Genomic DNA, 25,318 nt, shown 5'->3' with positions numbered 1-25,318 from the left:
TGTATTTGAAAAAAAAAAGCTTCATGATTTTTAGAAATCTTACACTACCGAACAGAAATAATTTTAGATCCCTTATGTTGTGGTCAGCAGCTGTATGTTCTGGGTAGCACTGAGTTTTTGTAATCCTCCATTTAGGCTGGCTGACTTCAGAGGAATTAAAAGGAGTACTCTTTTTTTTACTTATCAAGCATCTGCCCTCCTTCTGGTATCACCTCTGTAGTCTTTAATTTTTGTAAACTAGTTCAGAGGATTTCCTCTAAGTATACTTTTTATAGGTAACTTTCTCTCTGTCCATCTGTGCTTTTTCTTCATCTTCCCCTTTTTTCTCAGGTTCTTTTTTTTATTACTGTAAGCTCTCAAGCTGGAGTTGAATGAGCTGTGCACTGATCAGTTCTCAGTGGTACAGATGACCTTGATAGGACAAAAGCTGATTGCTTCTGTCACCTGCTGTAATAAAAAGTCAGCTCACCTTTGTTCAGCCTCTGCATTACATACCGCCAGAGTATCGGTACAGATGGCTTGTAGACTATATGGTTTACTGAGGTCTGCCTTCACAGGATGCGATAGTTATGCACAAATGGCAGTGACTCAGTTATATAGGCCACAGTTAAGAATTTACTAGTCCTCAGTGTAAAAGGTACAGTATTAAGATTTTCAGTTAGAACAGCTAGTTCAGATTTTGGTTCCTGATTAAAGGCTATTAGGAATAGTGATCCAAAATATCTGAAGGGCATCTTAGGGGGAATGTGCATGGGCAGGGTGGGGGAGATTGCACTAAAGAAACAGATGATTAAAACTGAGTAGGAGTGAGATCGTAATCATGTCATAATTTATAGAACAGATTTCAAGCGTTGAAATCAAAGCTCTTCACATACTCCTTGAAATAGCTTTTCTTGAATTAGCTCAGTTACCTGTTATCCCTGCAATAAGTTACTGTAAATAGGACTGTTGTCTGGTTGAACAGTGGTTTGCCTAAGGATGCCTAGTGATTTCATGGCTGAGATATTTGAATGATCTCTTCTTCTTAGCTATGTCCACCTCAGGTTTTCTCTGGAAATTTTTTGCCTCACTGGCCACCCATTGCTAGGCACGCAGTATAGAATAGGATGGAAGTCTTTAGGGTAGAGTACTTTAATATATTTGAATTAACAGGTAGATGTGGGGGAAGCACCGAGGACCAAGATAGTGAAAAAAAATTATTTGGGGCAAAAGCCAATGCTTCCATGTAAATAGGGTGCAGTTGGGGATTGGCACAAAGCAGAGGGGAAGAATTAGATCCTGTGTTATCTGTATTCTACAAGTAGGGAGGGCCCAAGGCTGGTGGTGGCCTATTTGTAGGTTTTAGAAAGAAACCCATTGATACTGTGGAGTCTACTGTGACCACACTCAGAGAAAGTCCATCCTTTTTTAGGGAACACGTTCTAAGCAGTTCTATTGCTGGGGAATTATAAATGAGATGCAAATATTCTACTGTTTAATTCTGTTCCTCTTTTTCTTTGCAGCTGCACTTTGGGATCATAATGCTGCAGAAAAATGAAAGAGCATAGTCAAAATTTGCAGTGGAGAAGTCTGTTGCTGGCCAGTTGTCGACAATGGACTGTGGGACTTTGGGGGCTGAGGCAACACTGCTTCCAGAAGAAGGGTCTTCCTCTACTTAAAAGAGGGAAGCTGAGCAGTCTGACATCTTTAAATGTGAAACAAATTAAACCATACCGAAGGAAGGCTCTTCTGTGCCAGAGGTGTCGGGTTCCTGATGTATTCTTAAATGTAACTCCCCTGCCAGTTGGATCTATTCGGAATTGCACGTGTCCACAAAAGATATTCAGAAAACCTTTTTCCAGCTGCAGGTGTGGAACACCCTATTCAGGGTCTAGGGAGCTTCACAGGATATCTTGCCAGAGTGAGCTACTGGCTAAACGCAGTGGCTTAGGGGTCGACTCAGAGGTTTGTCAAGACAAGCAATACAGCACTGAGGCCAGCATTACTGGTCTGTCACTTAAAAGGGATAGTTTTGCTCTGAGTAGGGATGACAGTAGCAATGATGAAAGCAATGGAATCATAATTCTAAATAACTATACAAGGAAATATTGTTGTCGGGGACTAAAGCAAAATGGAACTTGTGGCCTCTTGATTATCAGAAGGCCTAAATTTAACCAGTGTACTTTAAAAAGATTTCTATTTATGATGTATAAAAAACTTTCTATGGTTAAGTTTCGAATTAGAATCGCAAAATCTCTTCCTAAGCTTCGGAGAGGCAAAACGTGTAAATTGAACAAAAGCAAGCTGAGCTGGGTGGCGAAAGTCGCTGGAGACTGGCAAGAGGATTTCCGCTCAGAGGCCCTCACAGGTGATTGCAGGGCCTTGCTTCCTTCTTGGAAATCCAAACGTAATTCTCCTTGGGATCTGCTCTGCTTATCAGATATGAACAATAACATGCCAGGACCACTAATCGAGGAGAGTCAAATTCGTCGGCCTGATGCTTGCCTTACACAGGATAGACTGTTTCATTGTAGAGAGCTCCATTATAAGAACCTCGTACCCCGAGACCAAAATGGTATTGCGGAAACCTGCGTGCTGCCAGAGTCGCATAAAGGTGCTGCTTCAGGGACCGAGGCCATGCACAAGGCAGAAATGGGGGAGATGCCGTCGTTGGACAGCTGTGCTGAAGACATTTTCATCTCTGTAACGGAAAAAGAAATCTCAGTTTCAGGTCATGATGGGGAAGAATCGAATCAGGTTATGAGTGCTGATGAGGTGGTCCTGGAGTCCTCCAAGTTGGATCTGGGCACAAGCGATGACTGCGTTAACGGACCTGCTCTTGTGGGGCAGGTCCAGAATGAAGACAGTCGTAGTCAGATGGAAGTGGAAGGGCCAGTAAGCACGGACGTCTTTGGTGCAGAGCTCTTAGATCACCCATATTGTAAAAGTCCTCTTGATGAGCCTCTGAGAGGAAGCACAGGACAAAAATCAGGGACCCCCAAAAGTGGCAAAAGGAGCAGTCAGAAAGTTTCTTGTGTCAATGATGAGCAGCTGGCTGCGTGGCTCCGTGGTATTTGCATACATTTCTTCTTAATGCTTGTTGCTGAATGTTTTGCTTGGTGTAGTTATTGTGAGTTGAGATTCAGATGCGACAAATAGAGCAACTTATCCTCTATAAAGCAGTGTTACCCTCTTTTATAATAGGACCGTAATAGAGTCAAAAAGGTGCTCTGGAGCAGGTATGGGTGTGCTGCCAATTCTCCTTAATTGAAGTAAGTATTTCCCTGGGAGCCCGGGAAAAGAGTGCTGCTTATTTAATGGGGTGCCAGTAGGTGCCGCATGTGTGCTCATGTTCCTTCAAAGCACATTTTCAACTTTGGATCCTACGTGTGGTGCATCTGTAGTCTGTAAATGTGTGATTTTATAAGCCACGTTGTAAAGCAGGAGTGTGGCTGTTGCTTGTCTTGTTGACAAGCAGATTAACAGCGGTCAAGCACGGGAGAGTCCAGAAGTATGATTACTGGATTGTCTTGAATTTGGCGAACTGCAGGTTAAATAGACCTGTCTATATGATGATAGTGCCAATCCTTTGCAGTCTAATTATTATGCATCAGTACTGAAGTTCTTACTGTATTATGTTAATTTTGAAAAGAAATAGATACAGAGAACTGAACACAACATTTGAGTATAGCTGCTCTTTGGGACATTTCATATGCTCCTTGGGACCCCAGAAATAGAGAATAATTTGCTGTGGCGATTCACAGGACCAATGATGTGCAAAACTGGGTATTTGACTCTTAGAATGCTCCAGTCTAGCTGTTTGGGAATTTGCCTTTTCCTGGAAGTGAATCCTTTGGAGAGATGAACAACCCCCAGAATGGCTGAATTGGCACATTTGTGGAGGGGGGGGGGACCCAGAACGTTATGAGGATCACTGGAATGTTCATGATCAGAAGATAAAGCTTTGCAGGCAGCTTCTTATAACCCAGTTAATTAGATGCACAGCCTCTTTCAGTTAAGAAATATTAAATGGAATCCATAGTCTGACTTATTCATTTCACGTTTGCCTTTGATTTTAAAATGGAAATATTATCTGCTATACAGGGAATGAAAGAGCCTTTTCGATATTTAAAAGGCTTGTTTTTTTAGAGCTTTTACAATATATGCAAAGAAGTGTGTATTTGCTGATCCTTGTGATTTAAAAAAATACCTTTTTGTATCAATGAGTAAATTCTGGTATAACCTTATCTTAGAGTGGCCTATAAAAATAAGCTCTTACCTTGCCCTTGCTGGGAAAACATGACTGTTCTGTAGGGATTCAACAACCATTATGGAATATTCTGCATTCATCTTCTATACTTCCAATACTACTCTTTGCTTGGAATAATTATGAAGTCCTACAATACAGCCTTTTTCATGGAATTCGTAATATAACTTAATATTTCCATATTATTGTTTATTTACTTCATTTGTGTACTGATATCGTCCATCTGACTCAAGGCAGTTCACAATAATAGAGCGTATCATCAAAGCAAAATAAAAACAAAGCCATCTCAAAGCTAATACAATAAAAACAATCCAAATGCAGTTATAATAAATCACAGGTAAACCAATCGCTGGTATACTCCAGTAAGGCGACATGAGAAATCACATCAACCCTACTTCTTGTGAGAAATAACTAGTGTTTGCTGGTTGTGGAAGATACTGGTCCAGCATTGGATGACTGAAGGTGCATGTTTAGGTTTCACTGGTATATGAACTTGGAATAGGAAGTTCCAGCATAGTATAGATCAGGGTTTCTCAACCTTGACAACTTTAAGATACGTGGACTTCAACTCCCAGAATTCTGGGAGTTGAAGTCCACCCATCTTAAAGTTGCCAAGGTTGAGAAACACTGGTATAGATTGTTGGGCAAAACAATATATTACAGTGTCTTGTGAAGCTAGTGGTATTCAAGATCTGAGAATTCAGGTTACCATTTCATATGAGCAAAAGGTAGAAATAGTAGGGAATATTTAATCCTCTGCCTCCCACTTGTTCCCTTCCTTTGAGTCACTTCATTTGCAGACACATTAGAAAGAGTAAAGCAGAAAGGTCTGGATTTTTTAGATTATTTTATTTTATTTAAAACTGAGAACTTAGCATGCTGCCAACAAAGAAGCACCCTCAGGCGTTACTTGGTTTCCAATAATGCTTCCACCTCCACCCCACAAGATTCTAGATGCTTTCTTTGTTAAAAGAAAAAAAAAAGCGGGGGTACTGCAGTGTGCTTTGTTTCACAGTTTGCCTGTTTGCCTTTTTTAAAAAAGCCAAAGCTAAGCTCAGATGATAGGAAGCGTGGTGGTGGTTGGGAACATTGTCACTAGTTTGCCTTCCTGTCAATGGATGGCACTGCTTGGCCATTCTTGCTGTGGCAGTTGTTTTGTGAGCGCTCTTAATATCCTCAAATTCCAAGGGTGTTGGCTGGCTTAGTAAGGTTGAAGTCCCTGCAGTATGCATGTGGGTGAGTTGAAAAATAAGACTCAGAACTCTGACCAGACGTGTGTTTGCCTGATTCAGTCTTTAAAACACAATGAAACCCTGCATTGCATTGATGGGAGAGAAATTGGTTCTCATTTTAATGCAGATCTATCTTAGTATTGAATCCAAGTAGAGATATTTGGCATTTGTAGTTCTCACAGTTTTGCAGAGGGGGAGAGAGATGGATGCACAAAAGGCGTATATTAGGTAGACCTATGTGCAGAAATGAATATATTAGTAAAAATAACAAGACAAAAATGTGTATTAAAATGCATAATCTTTCATGAATATAAAAATATAAAATTTTCATTTTTAAAAGGCAGATTGAATATGGAAACTATTCAATAAGGATTTAAGATGGGAAAATTGATTTATACTTGACCATCTATGTCTGACTAAATTATACATTCATGCTCTAGAAATGCTTATTGTGGTGTTAATGTGTTCATGTGTGCTTCAAAAGTGGCCACCGTTGGACTTGAGGATGTAACAAATCAACAAGGAAGCCACCAGATCAACTCAAGATAAGCTATTGAATAGTGGGTGATCAAGCCCTGGGCGTTTAGTATTTCATGCTGAAATCTGTTCTTGATGCAAGCAGAGATAGAAGTGGTGTAAAGTAAATTATTATTGATATAATTAAGGGAGTTTGGTACTTTAATAATAAAAAACGCAAGCAAGGTTTTTACTAGAGATTGGTGAATGAATCTGGTATAGATTTTCATGACTGTCTGGAATATCACATCAGTTTGAGTTGAGTGCAATATATCCATATAAAACCAGTCAGAAATAACTGTATGAACACCAAATGCTCAGATAGGTCTTGTCTGCTTCTCCTCTTTTTCCTTTTTGCAGTTACTTACAATGAGTCTTTCAAAATAGGTTACTGATTTGGAGCAATCACACTGTAGTTGAAGTCCAGTCATCCAAGGTGTCTGCTTGCTTGTGCTCATAGTATATTCCTCACCCTTCCCTACATTAATGAAACACATGGAAAAAGAGCCTGAGTGTTATTTAATTATTAAGAATGAAGTCTTTTCTCCCAAGTGTCCTAGATTATGCTTGTTGAACCTCTTGTATCTGTCTAGAAATGCTTCCCATCATAGGGTCAGTTAATCAGGCTCTGTAGCTGTATGATCTTCCCCTGTCTGTCTGACGGGGACTACAGTACTAGATGATCTGTAGGGCCTTAGTCATGTTGGTAATAATAATACCTAGTTTTTCTTTGGATCACAAGGTAGGATTCTGGCTTTTTAGACAAATGTAAGGGTGGGCTTTCTAGCCTATTGTCTTCTGGCTCTGTTGGGACTACAGCTCTGAGGCTTCATTGCAAGCATGTCCAAAACCAGCATTCTGGCTAGGATTTTTGGAAGTTAATCATCTTAACACATTTTGAGAAATACAGTTCCTTTTTTCTGTTTCTTGGTGTCTGGAAGGAAGCATAAATTTATTGGACTTTAATGAGAAATTGCTTGGTTTGTGCATGTTATAATTTGCAACTATACTTCTGGGATCCCAGGTCTACCTCCAGTACTGTCTTTGCCCAATAGTTAACCTTGTGGGTTAATTTTGTGCTATATTTTCTAGACTAAAAGATGGTTTATTGAAACTTGCCAGATCTTTTGTAATTAATTCTGTTAAGTCTGCATCTTTTTAATATACAAATCTTTTCCTTGAAGGATTCCTAGATGAAGTAATAAAGAAATACGGCAGCTTAGTTCCACTTTGTGAAAAAGATGTTATGGGAAGATTAAAGGAAGTCTTTAATGAAGATTTTTCTCATCGGTTAGTAGCTCTCCATAATTTTCTGCTCTGCTCATTCCTGCTCCAAATTCCATGTTTGTGGGTCTATGTACCTGTATCTCACAAGTACTGGGATTACTTAACGTTGGCTGTCTTAACTCTGTTCCAGAAAGCCATTTATCACTAAAGAAATCATGAAGTATCAGACGAGGCATCCAAAATCTTCCACTTGCAATTTCCGGGTCTTTTATAATAAGCACATGCTGGATATGGATGATTTGACAACACTAGATGGTCAGAACTGGTTAAATGACCAGGTGAGGCTCTGCTGTAAAAATTCACCAAGAAGTATCTACTTGCTGACTACCAGGGTGGTTGTATGGAATGTTGTCTTCTTTGGAGAGCTTCCCAGGATGCTGGAAGCAATGATGGAGGGGAGCATTTTGGTGGATGGGTATCTTGTTGCTGGGCGTGCGTGGATGGGAGCCATTCAGTGAAAGAGCCCATAGTACTCTCACAATTCCTGATGTGCTCACCTGGCCAGAAAGATTCAGAACCTCTGGTTAGTGGGTTGTATGTATTAGGAAATTGTTTAGGAAAGAATTGCCACTGTTACGCCACAAAAGCCTTTGTAAAGTGAGGATTCTCTAAGCTCACTGAGATACTTTCAGCACAGCTAACAAGAGAATATTCCCATACACCACATAAAACAAACTACAGGGATGATATCTTAGTATTTAGACCTAGACGGATGATATGGTAAACTTGGAATAAACAATAAATGCCCATTCAGATTTTTATCAGCCAACCAACCTACAAAGTAGGTGACAGCTATATTTGAATGAATTCTGAATTCAGATTGGATAGGTTGACATGGTGAGAGAAGATAACTTGATTTATATGAATATGATTTCTTAATTAGATGGCCAAAAGTTTGGAGTAAATGGAAATGAGAGAGCTAAAATATCAGATTCTTTAGGCAGTTGAGAAAAATGCGTTCACAAAGAGAAGTGACTGTAAACAATTAGATATGAATCTCTAAAGAAAATAACAACAGTTTCTATTTCATATATTTTGGCTGTATTAAGTGATAGTTTCTATCTCTGCCTAAAAATGAGAAAGGAAGTTTTTCTTAAAAATGTGATTTAAAAACTTACTTGCTCTGTGTGTGCGTGTGTTGGAAAGTCTAAAGCACTTATAGCAATCGTCTTGATTAATTACGAGAATATGTATACAAATAACCCACTTTTTCTAGAATTAATGTATGCATGTGAGTGTGTCTCTGTCTGCTTTAAAAGATATTTAATTTCTGTCACATTAGGCCACTAAGTGATACATTCTACTATGTTAATCCTATGAAGTAGACTATCTTGCTTGTTGCTGTAGAACTCCCGGTAAAAGTGCAGTTTAAAAGAATGGATCATCTCAAATGGTATATATTAAGCTTCAGCTAAGTGATAAAAGCTAAGTACAGAAGATCAAGTTTAGACACATTTTACTCTTATCTGTATATACTTGCTTAACTCTTAGAAGGCCACAGGAGTAAACTGGTTATTTATCAAATTTTTATCTTCCATATTTTCCAAGGCATTAAAGGTGGTCTATCTGCTGCTTGCAGAGTTCCTGAAGAATTGATTAGTGTAAAAGAAGAATGGCCTTGATTCAGCTGCTGTGCTTAATGATCTTTGTTATCATCATGATGAAAGTTCTAGCGGCACATAAACCTTATGAATTCTAAAAGGTGCTTTAGTAGACAAGGAACAGCATAGGTCATGTTGTTCCCACACCCAATGAAGCTCATTTATTTTATTTTTAACACATCCCCATTATTTAATCTCTTAAGCATGTTTTCTTGTGGGACAAAGAATTTCGGGCAGGTGCAACAGGGTAGACCCAACATTTGAGATGAACAAATCATTTCTTGAACCAGTAAATGTAAAATGCAGTGATTTTGTGTTGTGGAGAGTGGTGACTCCTTTTCTTTGTGAGATGGTCTCCGAAAAGTTTGGAACACACTATACAAAATCTGTAAGAGGAACTTAAAAACAAATCACACAAGCAGAGTGAACAAGAGCAGCTATTCATGGTAGTTTCTGATTTGGAAATCTTTTTATCTAGAGTAAGTTTTGAAGGGGATGCATTCATATGCCTCATTTCAATGGAAGTATAGAAAAATATGCAAAGTGGAGCTTTAGGCAAATAATGAATTGCTGAAGAAGCTCTGGATTTGTTTTCAAGCCTTTATGTCTGTAGATATATTATTAGATATTAGTGTGTGCGGTGCCTGAAATCACAGAGGTAGGGCAGCCCAGCATAACATCTTGTTTCAACACCCCCCCCCCCCAATTATTACTAGGTTATGGTATAAGAGAAAATAAACATTTTTTCCTCAATTCGGGGTACTTGTAGTTTTTGCTGTTCCTTTGCCTAGAACTGGATTGTGCAGATTGCCTGTATTAAACTAACATGCAGAACTTGATATATACTTTATGTTCTGTAAAATGGCTCAGCACTGGACTTAATATCTATTCCTTTTTTTACCAATTTATCTAAACTGTTTCAGATTATCAACATGTATGGTGAGCTAATAATGGATGCAGTCCCTGATAAGGTAAGTATCCTTCCTTTATTTTGTCTTTTTAGGTAAAATCAGCAAAATAAGACTTTTTAAAAAGCGGGGTGGGGGCGGGGGAATAAAAATTACCTTAAGTAAAAACTGGAGAAATCACCTGGATTTATTTATTAACAGTATTATTTATAATTAGCCAAATCACCTGGAAAGCCGGGTGGTGGTGGGGACAGTAGGGTAGCTAAAGTGCAGGGTCTTACGCTACTTATGTTTTGTATATGTATGTATGAATATTGTTTGGATGTTTATGCATAGATGCATGAACTATGGTTTATGAAGATGGGGCCTTACACTGCTCCCTTATCCTTCTCTTGTTGCATGCAATGGCTTTACTGTTGAGGACCCGATTCAGTACTGGAATTACGAGCTCTGATTTGATCAGTAAATCCACTGATCACCTTGTCTTTATAGGTTCATTTCTTCAACAGCTTTTTCCATAGACAGCTGGTAACCAAAGGATATAATGGGGTGAAACGATGGACTAAAAAGGTAAGTTCGTACTTGCTATTCTGGAAAGCCCTTGGCAGGTGAGAACTTTTGAACCACTGCAAAGAATGCATTTGAAATTTATGAACTTTATGAACTTTTCCCATTCATAAAAATATGAAAATAATACGTGTCAAAACCAAAGGGTTGTTTTAATGGAAGTGGCTGTGACATGCTGGCAACAATCAGGAGCAAATAACATTTCCTTGTTGTTGTTGAGCACAGCACAATGACACTGTGGGTTTCATAGTAGAACCAAGACTCAGAAGAGACTAGTGTCTTCCTATCCTCAGGTGAGATTCTGTCCTTGACTAGATTAACCTATTTATGTAGAGGCTTGGCCGTATTGTGATCTCTTAGTGTAATAAAATCATAGAGTTGGAAGGTGCCAGTTAGCCCTGGTTGAAATATTTAGCTGACTTCTTAAAGCAGAAATAAACATTGGGTTAGAAGATTCCTACTTCAGGAATCTGAGGCAATATTGAAGGAGAACTATCCTTCAGCATCACTGACTGACAGAAATATCTTCCAAATATAGTAAAAGCTAATAACTGGTTAGTGGTGAGCCAACCTACCCACTTGGTCTCTGCTGGGAAAAACACTTTTGCCAGGTCCATCTGACATCATATTATCACTGGCATCCCAAGATGAGAGCTGGAAGAATCTTTGAGTAAATGTGAATTATAAGAAACCCAAAATGCTGGGTAAGATAAAGGTACAAGGAGAGGAAAAGGATATAGCAAGTTTAAAAAGGGCAATTTCCTGTTGTCTCTTCTACAGATGAATTGCAACAAGCCCGCCTCTCCCTCAGTTTGTGTGGGTGTATGTGTGTGTTTCACTTTAGGTGTTGTAACGGTTGCCTATTCTAAAACACTATCAGACTCTTGAGCAGGAATTCAAAGATATCTGATTTATTAAAGAATAGTATGCAGGATCACAGAGAAAGCTGAGAATGATGAAAGCGTGCCAAATGCAAACTAAAAACCCTCAGTGCAAATGAGATCCCTCCCCCCATAGAATCTTCTCAAGTTCACAATCCCAGGTGCTCCTAACAGTTTCTGATGGTCTGCGGGAAAAGTCCTTGAACAGAGAACATAACCCAAACACATTCCATTGTAATGAATACAGATACAGAGCTTGGTACAAGGTTTCACAGCAGCTCCCTCCCAAACAGAAACGCGCGTCAGCGTGATGGCATGTGAAAAGTTACGGTGTATACTGTACATTGAAACAGTGAACATGACAGGTGTTTTCTTAAAATCATAAGCAAAGACTGAAGTAGACTGTTGATCTAGAAGCTTTGAAGGAAACTTTTTAAATGTCTCATAATAATCTTAAGAATATGGATGTTGTGCTGGATCAGATCATAGACCTTTCTGCTCCAGGTTTTAGTCACCATGGAACTGATTGTATGATAATGGAAAGGACATGAGTGCAATGCTTTCTCTCCTCCTCATGCTCTAGGGCACTTGAAAGCATAGTCTTACCAACCATAGAACGTAGCCATGGCTGCCATCACTGGTAGCAATTGTTTGACTTTGATTCCATTCTTAACACCCAAATTTTAAATTCCAACTTTTTGGAAACAGCATGATCACGATAAAAATGCATGGACTTTAAAAATAAAACAAAAGCCAGAGTTTTCTTAAGTATTAATAGGGAAAGAACAGCTTTGTTAGCATGCTGTAAGCCTTGTAGCATATAGTTAATCTCTTCCGCCTTCCCCAGTCTGGTGCCTCTTGATGTGTTGGGAGTGCTGTTCTGGTCATAGCTGGTAGGGTATTCTGTATAAAGCCAGAAGAGTTTAATTCATGTACAGGGGCAAAGGTAGAACCCCAAGGCTCGCAGAATGATAGGGTGTTTAAGGGGAAAAGCTCCTGCTGTGGAACCCCAAAAGAGCTAAGTGACAATTAAGCATGCTTAGCAGGTTTGAAATCCTGAAGGAGGATGAAAGAAATACGGTGGAATGGAATATTCTTAAAAAGGCCCAGCAAGTACTCTCACTGGGCACTCTCAGTGTATAATTTTAGGTCCATTTCTGAAAAATTAAGAATGCCCTTCAAACAGAGGCATTTTGTTGCTTAGTAACTGCCACAACATATGGTAGCCCATTGGTCGTGGGTATTTCTTGATACTCAAGTTCCCTCCCACATGAAAGAAGAGAAGCTAAAATGTGCACAGGGTCCTATATTTCCACTTGTAACTTCAGAATTATATATGTATGTATGTATGTATGTATGTATGTATAAAAAATTGTAAGAGAAGCTGTTGTTTTTGAAAATACATATTTTGTTATAAAATCCAGTTGTAAGAATGAATTAAAGTAAGTAGTGCTATTATAAATCTACCTGCTTTAATTGAATTTGCTCCATTGTTTAGGAAAGACAAGGCTGATCAGTCGGAAATTTGCCTTAAACTGGTCTAAATCAGATTTTTGAATCTTCTTGATTAAGAACCAGTGTGCCCTGTAAGCGTACCATAGATGGCATAGCTGGTGAGAATATGATTCTTTGGGGAATAGACCAGGGAAAAGTCTTCTTGGCCCTTTGGCTAAAATCAATCGTAGTACCACAAAAATATGATTATTTTAGTGGCTTGTACAGGCCAACTTTCTTCAAATTCTTTTGAAGTTAAAATAACTTTTGTAAATATTTATTTAGAACAAGGCTTCATAAATCAAAATGTTCCATTCTACTGTTTGGAATGGGAAATTAAATTGGATTTTGTTACTTGACTTGCATAGTAGGACTGAGTTTTGTTCATGCTTTGTATGGAGCCTTTTGAGTTCAGCTGCAAATAGCAGTTTCACTTGGATGGATTTTAATCAAACTGAGAATGTGTACTTTTTCCTTCCTTTTTTAAAACTGAGAATAAGGGTATCTTATTTTGGCCGCTTCTGCTCTCAGTTACTTTCCAAGCAATAGTTAATTCTCACTGTATTATTTCTAGGAGCTGGTGTTATGTAGCCCTGTCTAAATATTCCAGCCTAATTTACTAACTGAAAGCTGGTTTGGTTTCCAGTCTCCTTGCTATATTGGCTGTCTTCCTCTGAATTCATTCCATTTTCCCTCTGTTCTTTTTGAACTGTGGTGCCCAGAACCATGAAGTATTTCAAGCAGGGTCTGACCAGGGCAGAATACATTGGAACAATTCCTGTGACCTAGACTTCATGCTTCTATTAATGTGACCCAAAAGAGCATCAGAGAAAGAGAGAAGATTAAGCCATCTCAATTTGTTTGCAACAACCCATGCTGGCTCCTGTTAATTGTAGCATGCCAGTGCAAGTGCTCACATGCTGCTTGTTGATCTGTTCAAGGATCTTGCCCAATTTAGTGTTAAGTTGACAAGTCAGTAATTTCCTGGGTCTTCCTTCTTCTCCTTTTTGAAGATGAGGATGATATTTGCTGAACATTGAGAGGATGTTCTCAAAGTTTGCGATCATAATCTGCTTGTTCTTTCAGTATTCCAGGATGTAATCTATATGCACATGGAGACTTGAATTCATTTACATTAGTTAATTCACTCTTATCCCCTCCTGGTCTATCTTAAGCTTCAGTTCCTTCCTTCCTTCCCCCAGTGCCATCACAAGGTCCAGCTAGAGCTCCATTTCTCTTCTGAGAAAAGACACAACAGGAGTTAAGAAGTTCTGTTTTCTTTTTGTCTCTCATTACCAATTCACCATTTTTCCTTGCATTGGACCTACCTGCTCTTTGGCTTTCCTTTTGTTTCTAACATGCCCAAGTAATCCCTTTTTGTTGTTTTTGGTAACTCTCACTTTGGTTTCTCCTTTTAGTCTTAGCCAAACTCAATTTCAATGGGATGTCCATGCTGCATTCCTAATTCTGTGCTAGTATATATTTTCTTCACATACAGTGCAATGCCCCCATCCTTTCTGCTGGATCTTTTCCTTTTGAATAAGCTGTAGCCTTCCAGTATCATAGGCCATCATGATTATAATCCCTGTTAAGTTTCCATGATGTCTTGTCACAACATCTTTGTCTTTCTGAGCTAGGACCTTTTGTTTCCTTCTGTTTATTTTTCATATTCTGCAATAGTGTAGAAAGTTCTGAGGTTTTGAGTACCACCTGCAAGTGTCTCTGTTGTAATATCCTGCAAAATGCTAAGCGCTCATCCCATTTTTCTCTCTTTGTGTTCTGTTTTACTTGTCCTAAGCCTCGTGTGGCGCAGGGTGGTAGGCAGCAGCATTGCAACTGAAACTCTCCCCGCAACCCGAGTTCGATCCCAGTGGAAGCTGGATTCTTGGGTAGCCGGTTCAGGTCGACTCAGCCTTCCATCCTTCCAAGGTTGGTAAAATGAGTACCCAGCTTGCTGGGGAAGGCAATGGCAAACCACCTCGCTATAGTCTGCCAAGAAAACGTCGCAAAAGCGGCATCCCACAAAGGTCAGATGTGACTCAATGCTTGCACAGGGAACCTTTCCCATCACTTACTTGTCCTAGCCCTTGTCTGCATGTTAGCTTCTGGACTGTTCCTATCATCTGTAATTGATACTAGTTTTATGCCATCCTGATGAGACTGGCAAAGTGCCTGCCAAGCCCTTCCTTCCCAGTTCTTCCTATATACTCACTGAGGTCCTTTGTGAAGATAGCATAGGCCATCGTTGTAGAATCTAAAGTCTTCTTGGCTTCACCATCTATGTAATCAGATGTTGATTTCCAGGACCCTGTTTTCTCTTCTTGCTCTGTGACTCTCAACTGAACAGATTGATGACAAAATTACTTGTCCTCCCAGTTACTTCACTTTCCTGGCAAGAGATTCTTTCAGGTGTCTTCTGGCCATGTTACTCATCCCCACGTGAATCAAGAGGAAAGGAACATTGAATAATCTTGGTAATCTCTCTGTTAAGCTCTGGATATGGGCACCTGGAAGATGACACACCTCCCGTGGTGACATTGTGTCTGCGCACAGCTGCCTTAGGTCCTATCAGCAGGGAATCATCCATCACCACAATGAGGCTTTTTTCCCCCGAAGTGGCCCCTGGTTTTGTCCTCAGGTGGCTCTTAAATTTAATACAGAGATAGAACATTGGTTTCTGATTCAGAAATTCTGTAAATAGTTTCATTTGTTCACCAGTTTCTTCTGAGATTATTCAGTCCACTCTATAGTGGCGTTACTTGATTCTTCCCATTTTTGTCAGAGCATTGGGTTTGCCTATGTAACAGTGTTACTTCTTTAGAGGCAAGATCACAGATGCAGATGGCAGAAGGTTGGATGTTCTGCTATTTCTGTATCTTTCTCCTCCTGTATCTTCTTTTTAAAGTTCCAAGGCTTTTGTTCCCTTAGGATTGCAAAGCAAGAAGAACTTTTATTTGGAGTTTTCATTGAGTATTCTGAGGCTGTTAAGCAGATGTCCTCTTGGCTTATTTTGGAATTCTTTCCAGGTATTGCCTCCTTCCAAACTCACAATATGTTCAGGGTGGCTAGTGCCAGCTAATAAACAGGAGCCTGCATTTTGGATTAACTAAAGCTTCACAGGTTTATTTTCCACTCATGGAGCCTTGTTTGCAAATATGTTTCTCCTGTCCATTAAACTGCCATCATTATCACTTGCCTGGGGCAGTTTCCATCTCTCTTAGGTGCCTTCCAGCTCTTCACTAGTGGATTGGGTTGCAGAATTGAAGAGCTACCTTGACATTTGGTGGCATGAACTGGTGGACATTTCTCTGTGTTGAGCACCATGCATAGAAATGCTAATTTTATGCTTAACGCCATCTCATTGTATGCTGTCAAATAATTCTGATTTTGAACAAGTCAATACGGAAAGATGTTTTCACCATCATTTTAAACAAATTGAAATTTCTGTTTTACTTGGCAAATTGCATCAAATAAATGGTTGCTGGGAAGGAAAATTGAGTCCCAGGGGACTGTCTGGGTCAAAGATGTGCATTCTGATATTGGTTGAGGATGGATTTTTTATCCTTTACCGGGGCTCCACTGGACAGGGTCATCATGCAAAGTGGGTGAAACTGGATGAAAGCAGAAAAACTCCTTAAAAAATCCACCCTATCCTCTGCTAGCAGATCCCCAGATTCCCCTTTTATCACTTCACTAAATTTCAGCAGCATTTTTAATGACTATATTACTGAAAAGTTGGAAATATTTAACTTGCTGTTTGTTTGTCTGTTTGTTTATTATTCACATTTCTATTACCGCCCATCTCCCCCCAAAAAGGGGGACTCTGGGCGGTTTACAATAAAATTATGCTTTAAAAACCTCAGCACACAAAATTACAAAGTCAACATCCACAATACTAAAATAATAAATATAAATATGAAATCCAAGTGGGAAAACTTGCTGTTTAGTGGCTTGGCCTACATGAATATGCAAACTGTTGGGCTATGGTTGAGGAGGTTCAGGTACCCCCTCAGCCATGGAAATTCCCTGGGGGACTTGGAGCTAGTCAGTCTCTCTCAGCCCAACCTACCTCACAGGGTTGTGGTGGTGGTGGTGCTGGTGAAAAAACGGTGGGTATGCTGTGCTCACCCCTTTGCATTCCTGGGGGAGAGGCAGGCTATAAATCTAAAAAACAGCTTTAAAAGTTATCATTGACACAGAACAACATGCTGTTTCAACTGAGGATCTCTTGTCCTTTTGTGTGCTGTCTGCCTTTCAGAACAAAATGTGTCTAATTGGAATTCCAGAAACATACAGGAGAACAAAATATAATGCGCAGTGTGATTTTTATTGGTCCCTAATGATCTTTTATCAGGGAGATTCTGAAGAAGGAAGTGTTCAGATAGTAGTGCATTTTCTCTACCATTTCTTTTAATCAATGACTATTTGTGTTTTTCTTCTTCCACTGTCTCCTGTAAAAAGCCCCCATCTGCCTGAAGATTTTCGGGGAGGCCTTCTTAAACTGCCCTTACTTCATCAAGGCCAGAAACAGCACCTTGCTACCTTCAACCTGATTTCAAAAGCCCTCGGGGGTTCAGACCATGTCCCTGCCCTTGGTTGTTGGAGGAGGAAAGAGAAGGATAGCAGAGAGTGAAGGGTCTTGGAGCTTGTCCTCTGCTAGTGTGTGTGCAGGTTGTGCACTGTTTCAGACCTGATTTGGGAGATGTGTTGGGACACGTGGCGGCAGCACAAACCTAGCACCTGTCTGCAGCTCATCAGCGGACCTGCAGCTGCAAAGGAGGTGGCTTCGTTCATGCTCCTGTGTGCTTCAGAGCATCTCTTGATGCTTGCTCTGAATTAGTACCTCAAAAGCTTCTTGTCCTCTAACCTGGCCTTCGGCCATCTGCCTCTGCCTCCCTCCATTATAGCTTTGCTGGTCTGCTGAAGGTTGTTCAGATGCAGGGGTGCTTCTAGAGTCTGTGGTGCACTCTGCATGCAGTTGGTGCTTCAGAGATGTTGCGCTTGTCATCAAAGCTGCAATTGTCTTTGGCAAAAGAATTGTTTCTTGCAATCCAAGGAGCTCTTCTGCCTACTTGAGTGGGGAGGGGAGAGAGGGGCTGGTATCCATGTGGAACCGCTGCCTGAAATGATATTGGTAGCGTTTGCTGTATAGCCACTGTTCTCTTGAGAAGTAACCTGGGGTTATTAATTTGCTCTGTCAGACAGTAATTCATGCCTCAACCCTTGCATTGCCACTTTTGTGTCTCCTGCCTTCTCCTGGGAGCTGCGGGGTTTGAATGCAGTTTTAGGTGGAGAATGGAAAATTCTCCTTGCGGGACCTCTGTGAAGTTGTAGATGACACTTGGCTTAAGGGTGTAAGGGTAGCTTTGAACTGGAAACCCTGCTCCTGGTTTTAACACACTGGTCCTAAAATCGCATTCAAGCAAAACAACCGGCTGCCTGGAACACAGCTTGTGCCTTTCTGTCTCTAATAAAATAGATTGGCCTTAATCAGCCAGAATGTCCTACTTGAAATCATGACTACCTAGAACTCCCCATACCAACTGCATTACTACTTCCTCATGGTAAATTGAATGAGTACAAGGCAGGAGGACAGCTTTGTCCAGAAGATGGGCTATAAGTTTCATTTTCCCTGGCAATGGTGTCAGTTGGAATCTTAACAGCATCTAGAGCAGGGATACAAAATGTTATGACCTGGGGATCAGAAATGTGGGCCATATGTGTGTGTGTGAGTGTGTGTGTGTGTGTGAAGGGCCAAAATAAACTTTGTGGATGCACTCCTCAAACGTCTGAAATTCTCTCCCAGTAAAGGCTGTGTGGCCCTTGGCATGCCATGTAAACCTTGAAATGGCTATTGAGTTGATGGAAATTCTAACCCCTGATTTGGAAGGCAGTAATTCTTCACCCCAGGTAAAGAGGAAGCTGGTATGGCGTTTGTGTGAAATTGGCAGGCAGTGCACCCTAAGTTTCCTTTGTCTTATTGTATCCAGGGAGGGCCTTGTTGGAAATTTCTGGTGGTTTTCTTTATGGTTCTGTGGGAATTGATGATGCATTCGGCATTGTGGGCAGGTGATATATTGCTTCCTCCTGGTGATGGATGACCTGCACTTTTTTCAGGTGGACCTCTTCAAAAAGACCCTCTTATTAATTCCTATTCATCTGGAAGTCCACTGGTCCTTAATTACTGTGAATCTCCCTAACCGAATTATTTCATTTTATGACTCTCAAGGCATTCATTTTAAGTTCTGCGTAGAGGTAAGAGGAACTGCTGCTGTTCTAATAAAATGTGTCCATCTTTCATAACACAAGGAGCTTGGTCCTCCCTCTAATAGAGCTTTCCTCAATGTAGCACTGTCTTTCTGATTTACAAATCTCAAGCCGTCTTTCTTCAAAGGGATAGAGCATTAGTTGGTTAATATACAAATGGGCCTACTTTGGATATTGCTGTAGCCATTAAATTGTGAACTTGGGCAAATGATAAGACATTACAGCATCAAGAATCTCAGAATAAATGCCACATTGCTTGAATTGTTAGAGCCAGGCCACCTATTACTTTAGCTGTCCAAAATTTCTTTCTTACAAATTGGCTGGAGCCATCATTTATAAGCTTTTTCCTAGAATACCTTACTTACAAAATATGCAATTGATGTTGCTGTGTCCTTTGCCATAAATTATTAATTCTAGCTGAGGCATACTTCTCCCCACTTTTTTTTCTCAGTTTTTAATATCTTTTACTAATTTAGTGTTCTCCAGATTTGCTATGATTGGAAGTCTTAGTGGTCCCAGCCATTTTGGCCAAAGACCAACAATACTCCCAATTCTGGGAGTTGTAGTCCAACAAATCTTCAATAGGAACAACAAAGTGGTTCTTGCCCGTTCTTAAAGCTGTCCTAAATAACTTGCAATTTGTGTGCATTATTGATCCTCCTCCTTTCTGTAAAGCTCTGCAGAGGACATAAACAGATTTGTTGCAAAGATAAAATGAATTAAAACCCCATGAGGTTAATTACACTGAAAGCTAATGATTTCTGCAAGATTTACCCAGGATGTTTTTAAATCATGGCCATTAAAGGTGCTTTCTATTTCAAGCCAAATGTTTTTTATTGCATCCCACTGGCTCTCATGGGGCATGGTGTGTAGGGTAGTGCTTGTTTAAGAAACTTATGGATGATCCAAACTGGCTCTGATTCATACTCCTTCTCCCATTTTTATAAAAGAACATACGGAAATACTTGCTGACAGAAGCTAGAGAAAAGAATCGTCCTGACTTCCTTCAGGGTTGGCAGACTGCTGTTACAAAGGTAAGTACTATTCATACAGGCACGACATTTTTGTGGTGGTGCCTGGCAGAAGGTTTGACTTTATCTAAAATTAAAGCATTCCATCTAGACCAGGAATGAACAATCTTTGGAGGCCAAGAGCTGTATTTGACAGTGGTGGTGGTGGGGAGAGGGCCTCACTGGGCAGGGTGAGAATGTAAGCTGGGGGTCAAGATGTTAAGGTTCCCCCCCTAACTTTGGAACTTGCTCTGTTTTTTTAACTGTGTTGGGTCTTCCTCAGGCCTTATTCTGCAATGTTCATAGCTTTCTTGGTTCAGAATGGTGGAGAACCATGGAGTTTTAATTAGAGGGGGACTTCAGTACTTGAAAAAAAGAAACTTGGTGGCTGCGGTCAGTCCTGGGACACAGATGGCCCATTCCCGCTCTAGACCAGGCACCCTTCAGATATATATCCTGTGAGAGCCAAGCTAGAGGAAGGTTGCTCCTGATCTTCTACTTCCAGGTCTCTTGATTTCAGTCCCCAGAATTTCCATCCAGATGTCCATTTCCAGGCACTGCAGAAAGCTCCCCCTCCCCACACAACATACCATTTAAAAGTGGAGCTCAGTTTAAAATGTCAGACAGAAAAATGAAAATTAGAATGTTCCAGTAGCTGAAGCAGCTTTCAGCTGCCAAAAATTTAACCATCATGGAAGCAGAGTGTAACCAACATACCAGATCTCTTCTTAAAAAAAATGGTCTGTCTACAAAATACAGCTTAGCTGCTACTTAACCATAGCATCATTACCCTGATTCCCTATTATTATAAAGATGGATTGAATAAAAGTTAGACTATGTGGCTTGTTCAGAATATCTCTGAATTTGTGGCTTAGTTAATATTATGTTAGTTCCTTGCAAGCAACTGTACACAGCTACTTTCCCTGATTGGGTGTCCCTCCAGATATGTTGGAAGCACAAGTCGGAATTCCTTGCCAGATATGGGAGTTCCCCCGTCCCCACCGATTTGGGGGGCACCTGGTTGGGAAAGGCTTCTGCACAGTAGGACTTACTATGTACCTTACTAGGAAGGGGTTGAAGGGATAGTTTGAAAGGTGGGAGATGTGACTTTTTCCTGTAGAGTGTCAAGCTGCCAGATGAGTCCAGTACATCAGCTATTGACAATCAAAGGTAGTCTGGGAGGAATAAAAGGGAAAGCATTTGTATGAAATTAATGGTTAGGTACACAACAGGCTTCAGCTGAACCCTGGTAAGACGGAGTGGCTGTGGGTTGGGGGCTTCCGGGTATCCAGGAATTTACCATCTTTGGTTCTGGATGGGGTTGCATTGCCCCAGACAGACCCGGTGCAGAATCTGGGGGTCCTCCTGGACCCACAGCTCCTGCTCAAAGAGCAGGTGGAAGTTGTGGCCAGGGGAGCCTTTGCACAACTTTGTGTTGTGTGCCAGCTACGCCCCTTCCTGGATTGGGAGTCCCTCCGAACAGTCACTCATGCCCTGGTCATCTCCCGCATCGACTACTGCAGTGCGCTCTACATGGGGCTACCCTTGAAGAGTATCCGGGGGCTACAGCTGGTGCAGAATGTGGCCGCGCAAGCTGTCTTAGGAGCCCCAAGGAGGGCATATAAAACACCATTGCTCCGCGAGCTGCATTGGGTGCCAGTTTGCTTCTGGGTCCAATTCAAGGTGTTGGTTATCACCTTTGAAGCCCATCGTGGCACGGGCCAGGCTACCTGAGGATCTGCCTCACCCCCACTACATTGACCCATCCCACCCGGTCAGGCAGAGAGGGCATGTTATGGACCCTGTCCATGAGGAATTGCCGATTGGCAGGATCCAGGAGGAGGGCCTTCTCTGCCATGGCCCCCGTCCTCTGGAATAATTTACCCACCTGGCTATGCCACCTTGCTTGGGGCGAGAGGGGGGATAGTCGATCATGGAGATGGCTGGTACCGTGATGCAGCCCCAGTAAATTTCATTAAGGCCATCTTGGACTTCATATTTTACATTTTTACATTTATTCATTTTTATATTTTATAATGAATCCTCATTCTTTTATTCATTGTAAACCACCCAGAGTCATCGTTGCACAAGATGGGTGGTGGAGAAATCTAATAAACAAACAAACAAATAATTAATTAAATAATTAAATCGCTGCACTGACTAGATCAACAACATCAGAGCATGGCTTTTTAAGACTAGGAACCAGTATGGTGTAGTGCCAAGATAGTGGACTAAGAACAGGGAAGTCAAGGATCAAGTCAATTCCCAGCTATGGAAACATACTGGGCAACTTTGGGGCAGTTACTACCACTCTTTCCAGACTGCTTCCTGGGATGGTCATGGTGGAGATAGAACTTTTAAGTTCCTAGAGGAAATGCAGGATATACATCTATATTTCCTAAGGGCTGAGGCTTAGGCTCAAATTATGAGCTCCTTCCTGGGGTCACCTCTGTAGTTTGCCCTGAAGCATGCTTAACTAGGTGGTGTCCTGTACAGCAAATCTGTTAACATGTCCTCCAGATATCTCCCTCTTCCCTCACAGTCAGTACATCGCTGAGGTGTTTACGTAGAGGCTAGTACATCTTTAATGGCCAAATGGGCAATCTTGCTTTAGAATGCCTTAGTGATGCCCAAGTTTGTTAAACTACTGAGCTGTAGAAATCTGTCCTCTGTGGAGGGAAGGCCAAGAATAACTGTGTCCCTTCACTAGTGTATTTGGGCTTGCATGTGCATGCACGCTTAGAATAAATTGTACCTGTGTAAAGGAGGTAGTAATGTTCAAATATTTACTTAAAATAATTGGGAAGGAACTGTCCTGTCATGGTTATTAAAAATTTGGCATGTGGTTGGGAGATGGAATTTGTTTTCCATTATAAAATACATTTGTGTTTACTTACTTGGCCAGATCCACATAAGGAACTGCACTCCTCTTGAGTATAGAGCAGTGTTTCTCAGCCTTGGCAACTTGAAGATGTGTTGACTTCAACTCCCAGAATTCCCTAGCCACCATGCATTATCCCTAAAAGAGAATAGCATTGCAGTCTCTTGTAAAACAGTGTCTCTTTCTCACTTCTGGGAGTTGAAGTCCACCCGTCTTAAAGCTGCCAAGTGTGAAAAACGCTGGTCTAGCTGGACTCATGCTCAGATGCTACAGCTTTCTTCCCCATTCTGAAGTTGTAGAACTCCAGCTATGTTGGGACTCAAAAACCCCAGCCAATGGTGATACTGACAGGATTCTGGGAATTCTAGAGGGAAGGCAGCTCTTTTGTTTTACATTTCTGGCTGGCCTGTTTTTACCTTCTGGAAGAGGCTTCCCAGGAGTAGGAGACCCAGAGGGTGGATTGCATATGCCTGCTCTGGGTCACGGGACCAGGAAGAAGGAGAGAATGGAGCAGTCAGCATTTGGAGCTGTTGTCCCAGTAGCTCTCTCATAGGGAAGCCCTGGAGGAATTTAGATTCAAACCTTGCCCTATCTACTCTTAACTTACTGCTCTGCTGCCCATTAACAGCTAAAATTATGAACCTGGACATACAGAACCTCGACCATCCATCTTTAAAGAATTGAGCCAGATCAGAATGTTCCTCAGTATGGTCTAGTCTAGCCAGCAAGACTTTTCAGTGATCTTCAAGCGGCAGAGGGAGGGGTCAGCCAGCTTTCTATTATCTGCAACCTGGCTCTCTTTTAAATGGATGGCACAAACGGAACCCAGATCTTTCTGAAAGCAAAATGGTTGCCCTGGTGTTGTGTTAACCATCCGTAATTAGATATTAGGGTTGGTTTCACTGCTGTGGGTTTCTCTGGACCTGCCAGGGGGTTTCTTCCCAGCATTCTCCTTTTGAGCATCGACAACTGTTGTGTGGGTTGCAAGTTAGTGATCTGGAAACGAGGAATTGCAGAATGCAGATTGGTACATGGAGGCCCAATGTGAATATCTGTGTTAAACTCTGTTTTGTTTGTGTGGTTTTCCAGTGCATTCCACAACAGAAAAATGACAGTGACTGTGGAGTTTTTGTACTCCAGGTAAGGCAGTAGCTTTTCAAAAATCCTAGCCTTTCCCTTTTCAGAATCTGCCAGAACATTGCTTCTTATCCCTGTTTCTCAGACGTGTTCCTTCTTAATTTTTCCTGCAGTACTGCAAGTGCCTCGCCTTAGACCAGTCCTTTCAGTTCTCCCAGGACGACATGCCCAGAGTGCGAAAAAGGATTTACAAGGAACTCTGTGAATGCCGGCTAATAGACTAATAAAAAAGGAAAAGCAAAAGAAAAACAGCCCTTGGCATTTCTGAAGAGTCCCAGCTGGTATTTGTGTACTTGAATTTTCTGAGAAGAAAAAAACTTCCATGAATTTCAAACAAGTCTTGGTGGAGTGGTTATAGCCAACAGAATTACCTCAAACATTTTTTTCTTTCGACCTGTACTTTACCCGGTGAACCTGCCACAAAATATTCCCAATGTCAAGGTTTTTTTTTTCTAATGTTCTTTCCTGTATTTAATATTTATTATCTAACGCATGCGCATAGGCAAAGCATGCGACTAAAAGCAAAGAGAAGTATAAAACTGTAGAATTGGTGCACCTTTGAAATGTAGCTAGAAGTGACAAGAATAATACAGGCTAAACGTTTTTGTCTGAAAACATGAACTGTGCATGATCCATTTTTCTGATGCAATAATCTTTGAATGTACAAAAAAAGAAAAAATCCCATTTCCATGAAAAGAGTATCCAGGATCCTTTTCTTTTTCCTTAAGAAAATATGAATGATTTCTCCTTCCTATCTCTTCCCCCTTAAATTTGGAAGGAAGATAGTTGGAAACTGGACTCTGTATGTAGTTTGTGGAAATCCATTTTAATTGGTCATTTCATTTTTTTTTTAAATTGCCAGTTGGCACTAGATCACAATCTTCATACCATTCAAAAGGAATCCCTTGTACCGCAGACTCTTTTAGCGCTAATAAAATATGGAGATGCTCGTTCAGTTGGATTTGGCAGTCTTGCTTGTAGATTTATCGAGGCAGCGTGTTGACGATCTTGCTCTCGGGATTTTTAAGCAACGTCTGTGCACATCAAGCCACTCCACCACCTCCTGCTCGCTTCTCCTTCCCTAGCAATTGGCAGCCTGCAATCTCCAGAATAATTTTTGCACCCTCTCGATATCCCGTAGGAATTTAGACATTTTTAACTTGTGATGTAGGTGGTGGTAAGCTTCTGGGCGGCCTAATGGACCAGTTGTTCAGCCTTGTAAAGGAAAAAGCCATCCTTCATCCCCCACTATTAACTGGCCAAATGTTTAGCTGAGATTCTTACTGGCGAT

At 40.9% G+C, this 25,318-nt stretch overlaps 1 protein-coding gene across 2 annotated transcripts in view; it reads left to right on the top strand.

The window, feature by feature from the left end:
* The window catches only part of SENP5 (SUMO specific peptidase 5), a 30,962-nt gene extending 5,980 nt beyond the window's left edge, over positions 1-24,982 (top strand). For both annotated transcript variants that reach the window (XM_063306372.1, XM_063306371.1), the window contains exons 2-10: positions 1,503-3,049; positions 7,179-7,284; positions 7,412-7,559; positions 9,806-9,853; positions 10,283-10,360; positions 18,850-18,987; positions 19,950-20,033; positions 23,980-24,030; positions 24,141-24,982. In XM_063306372.1, the coding sequence (XP_063162442.1) occupies positions 1,534-3,049; positions 7,179-7,284; positions 7,412-7,559; positions 9,806-9,853; positions 10,283-10,360; positions 18,850-18,987; positions 19,950-20,033; positions 23,980-24,030; positions 24,141-24,251 (2,280 nt within the window). In that variant the 5' untranslated portion in view covers positions 1,503-1,533 and the 3' untranslated portion in view covers positions 24,252-24,982. The remainder of the gene's footprint in view (positions 1-1,502; positions 3,050-7,178; positions 7,285-7,411; positions 7,560-9,805; positions 9,854-10,282; positions 10,361-18,849; positions 18,988-19,949; positions 20,034-23,979; positions 24,031-24,140) is intronic.
* The last annotated feature ends 336 nt before the right edge of the window (positions 24,983-25,318 follow it).

The sequence above is a fragment of the Candoia aspera genome, chromosome 6 (genome assembly GCF_035149785.1).
Source record: "Candoia aspera isolate rCanAsp1 chromosome 6, rCanAsp1.hap2, whole genome shotgun sequence".
Lineage (NCBI taxonomy): Eukaryota > Metazoa > Chordata > Lepidosauria > Squamata > Boidae > Candoia > Candoia aspera.
Note: the sequence above shows the minus strand (reverse complement) of the source record. Positions and strands in the feature narration are given on the sequence as shown.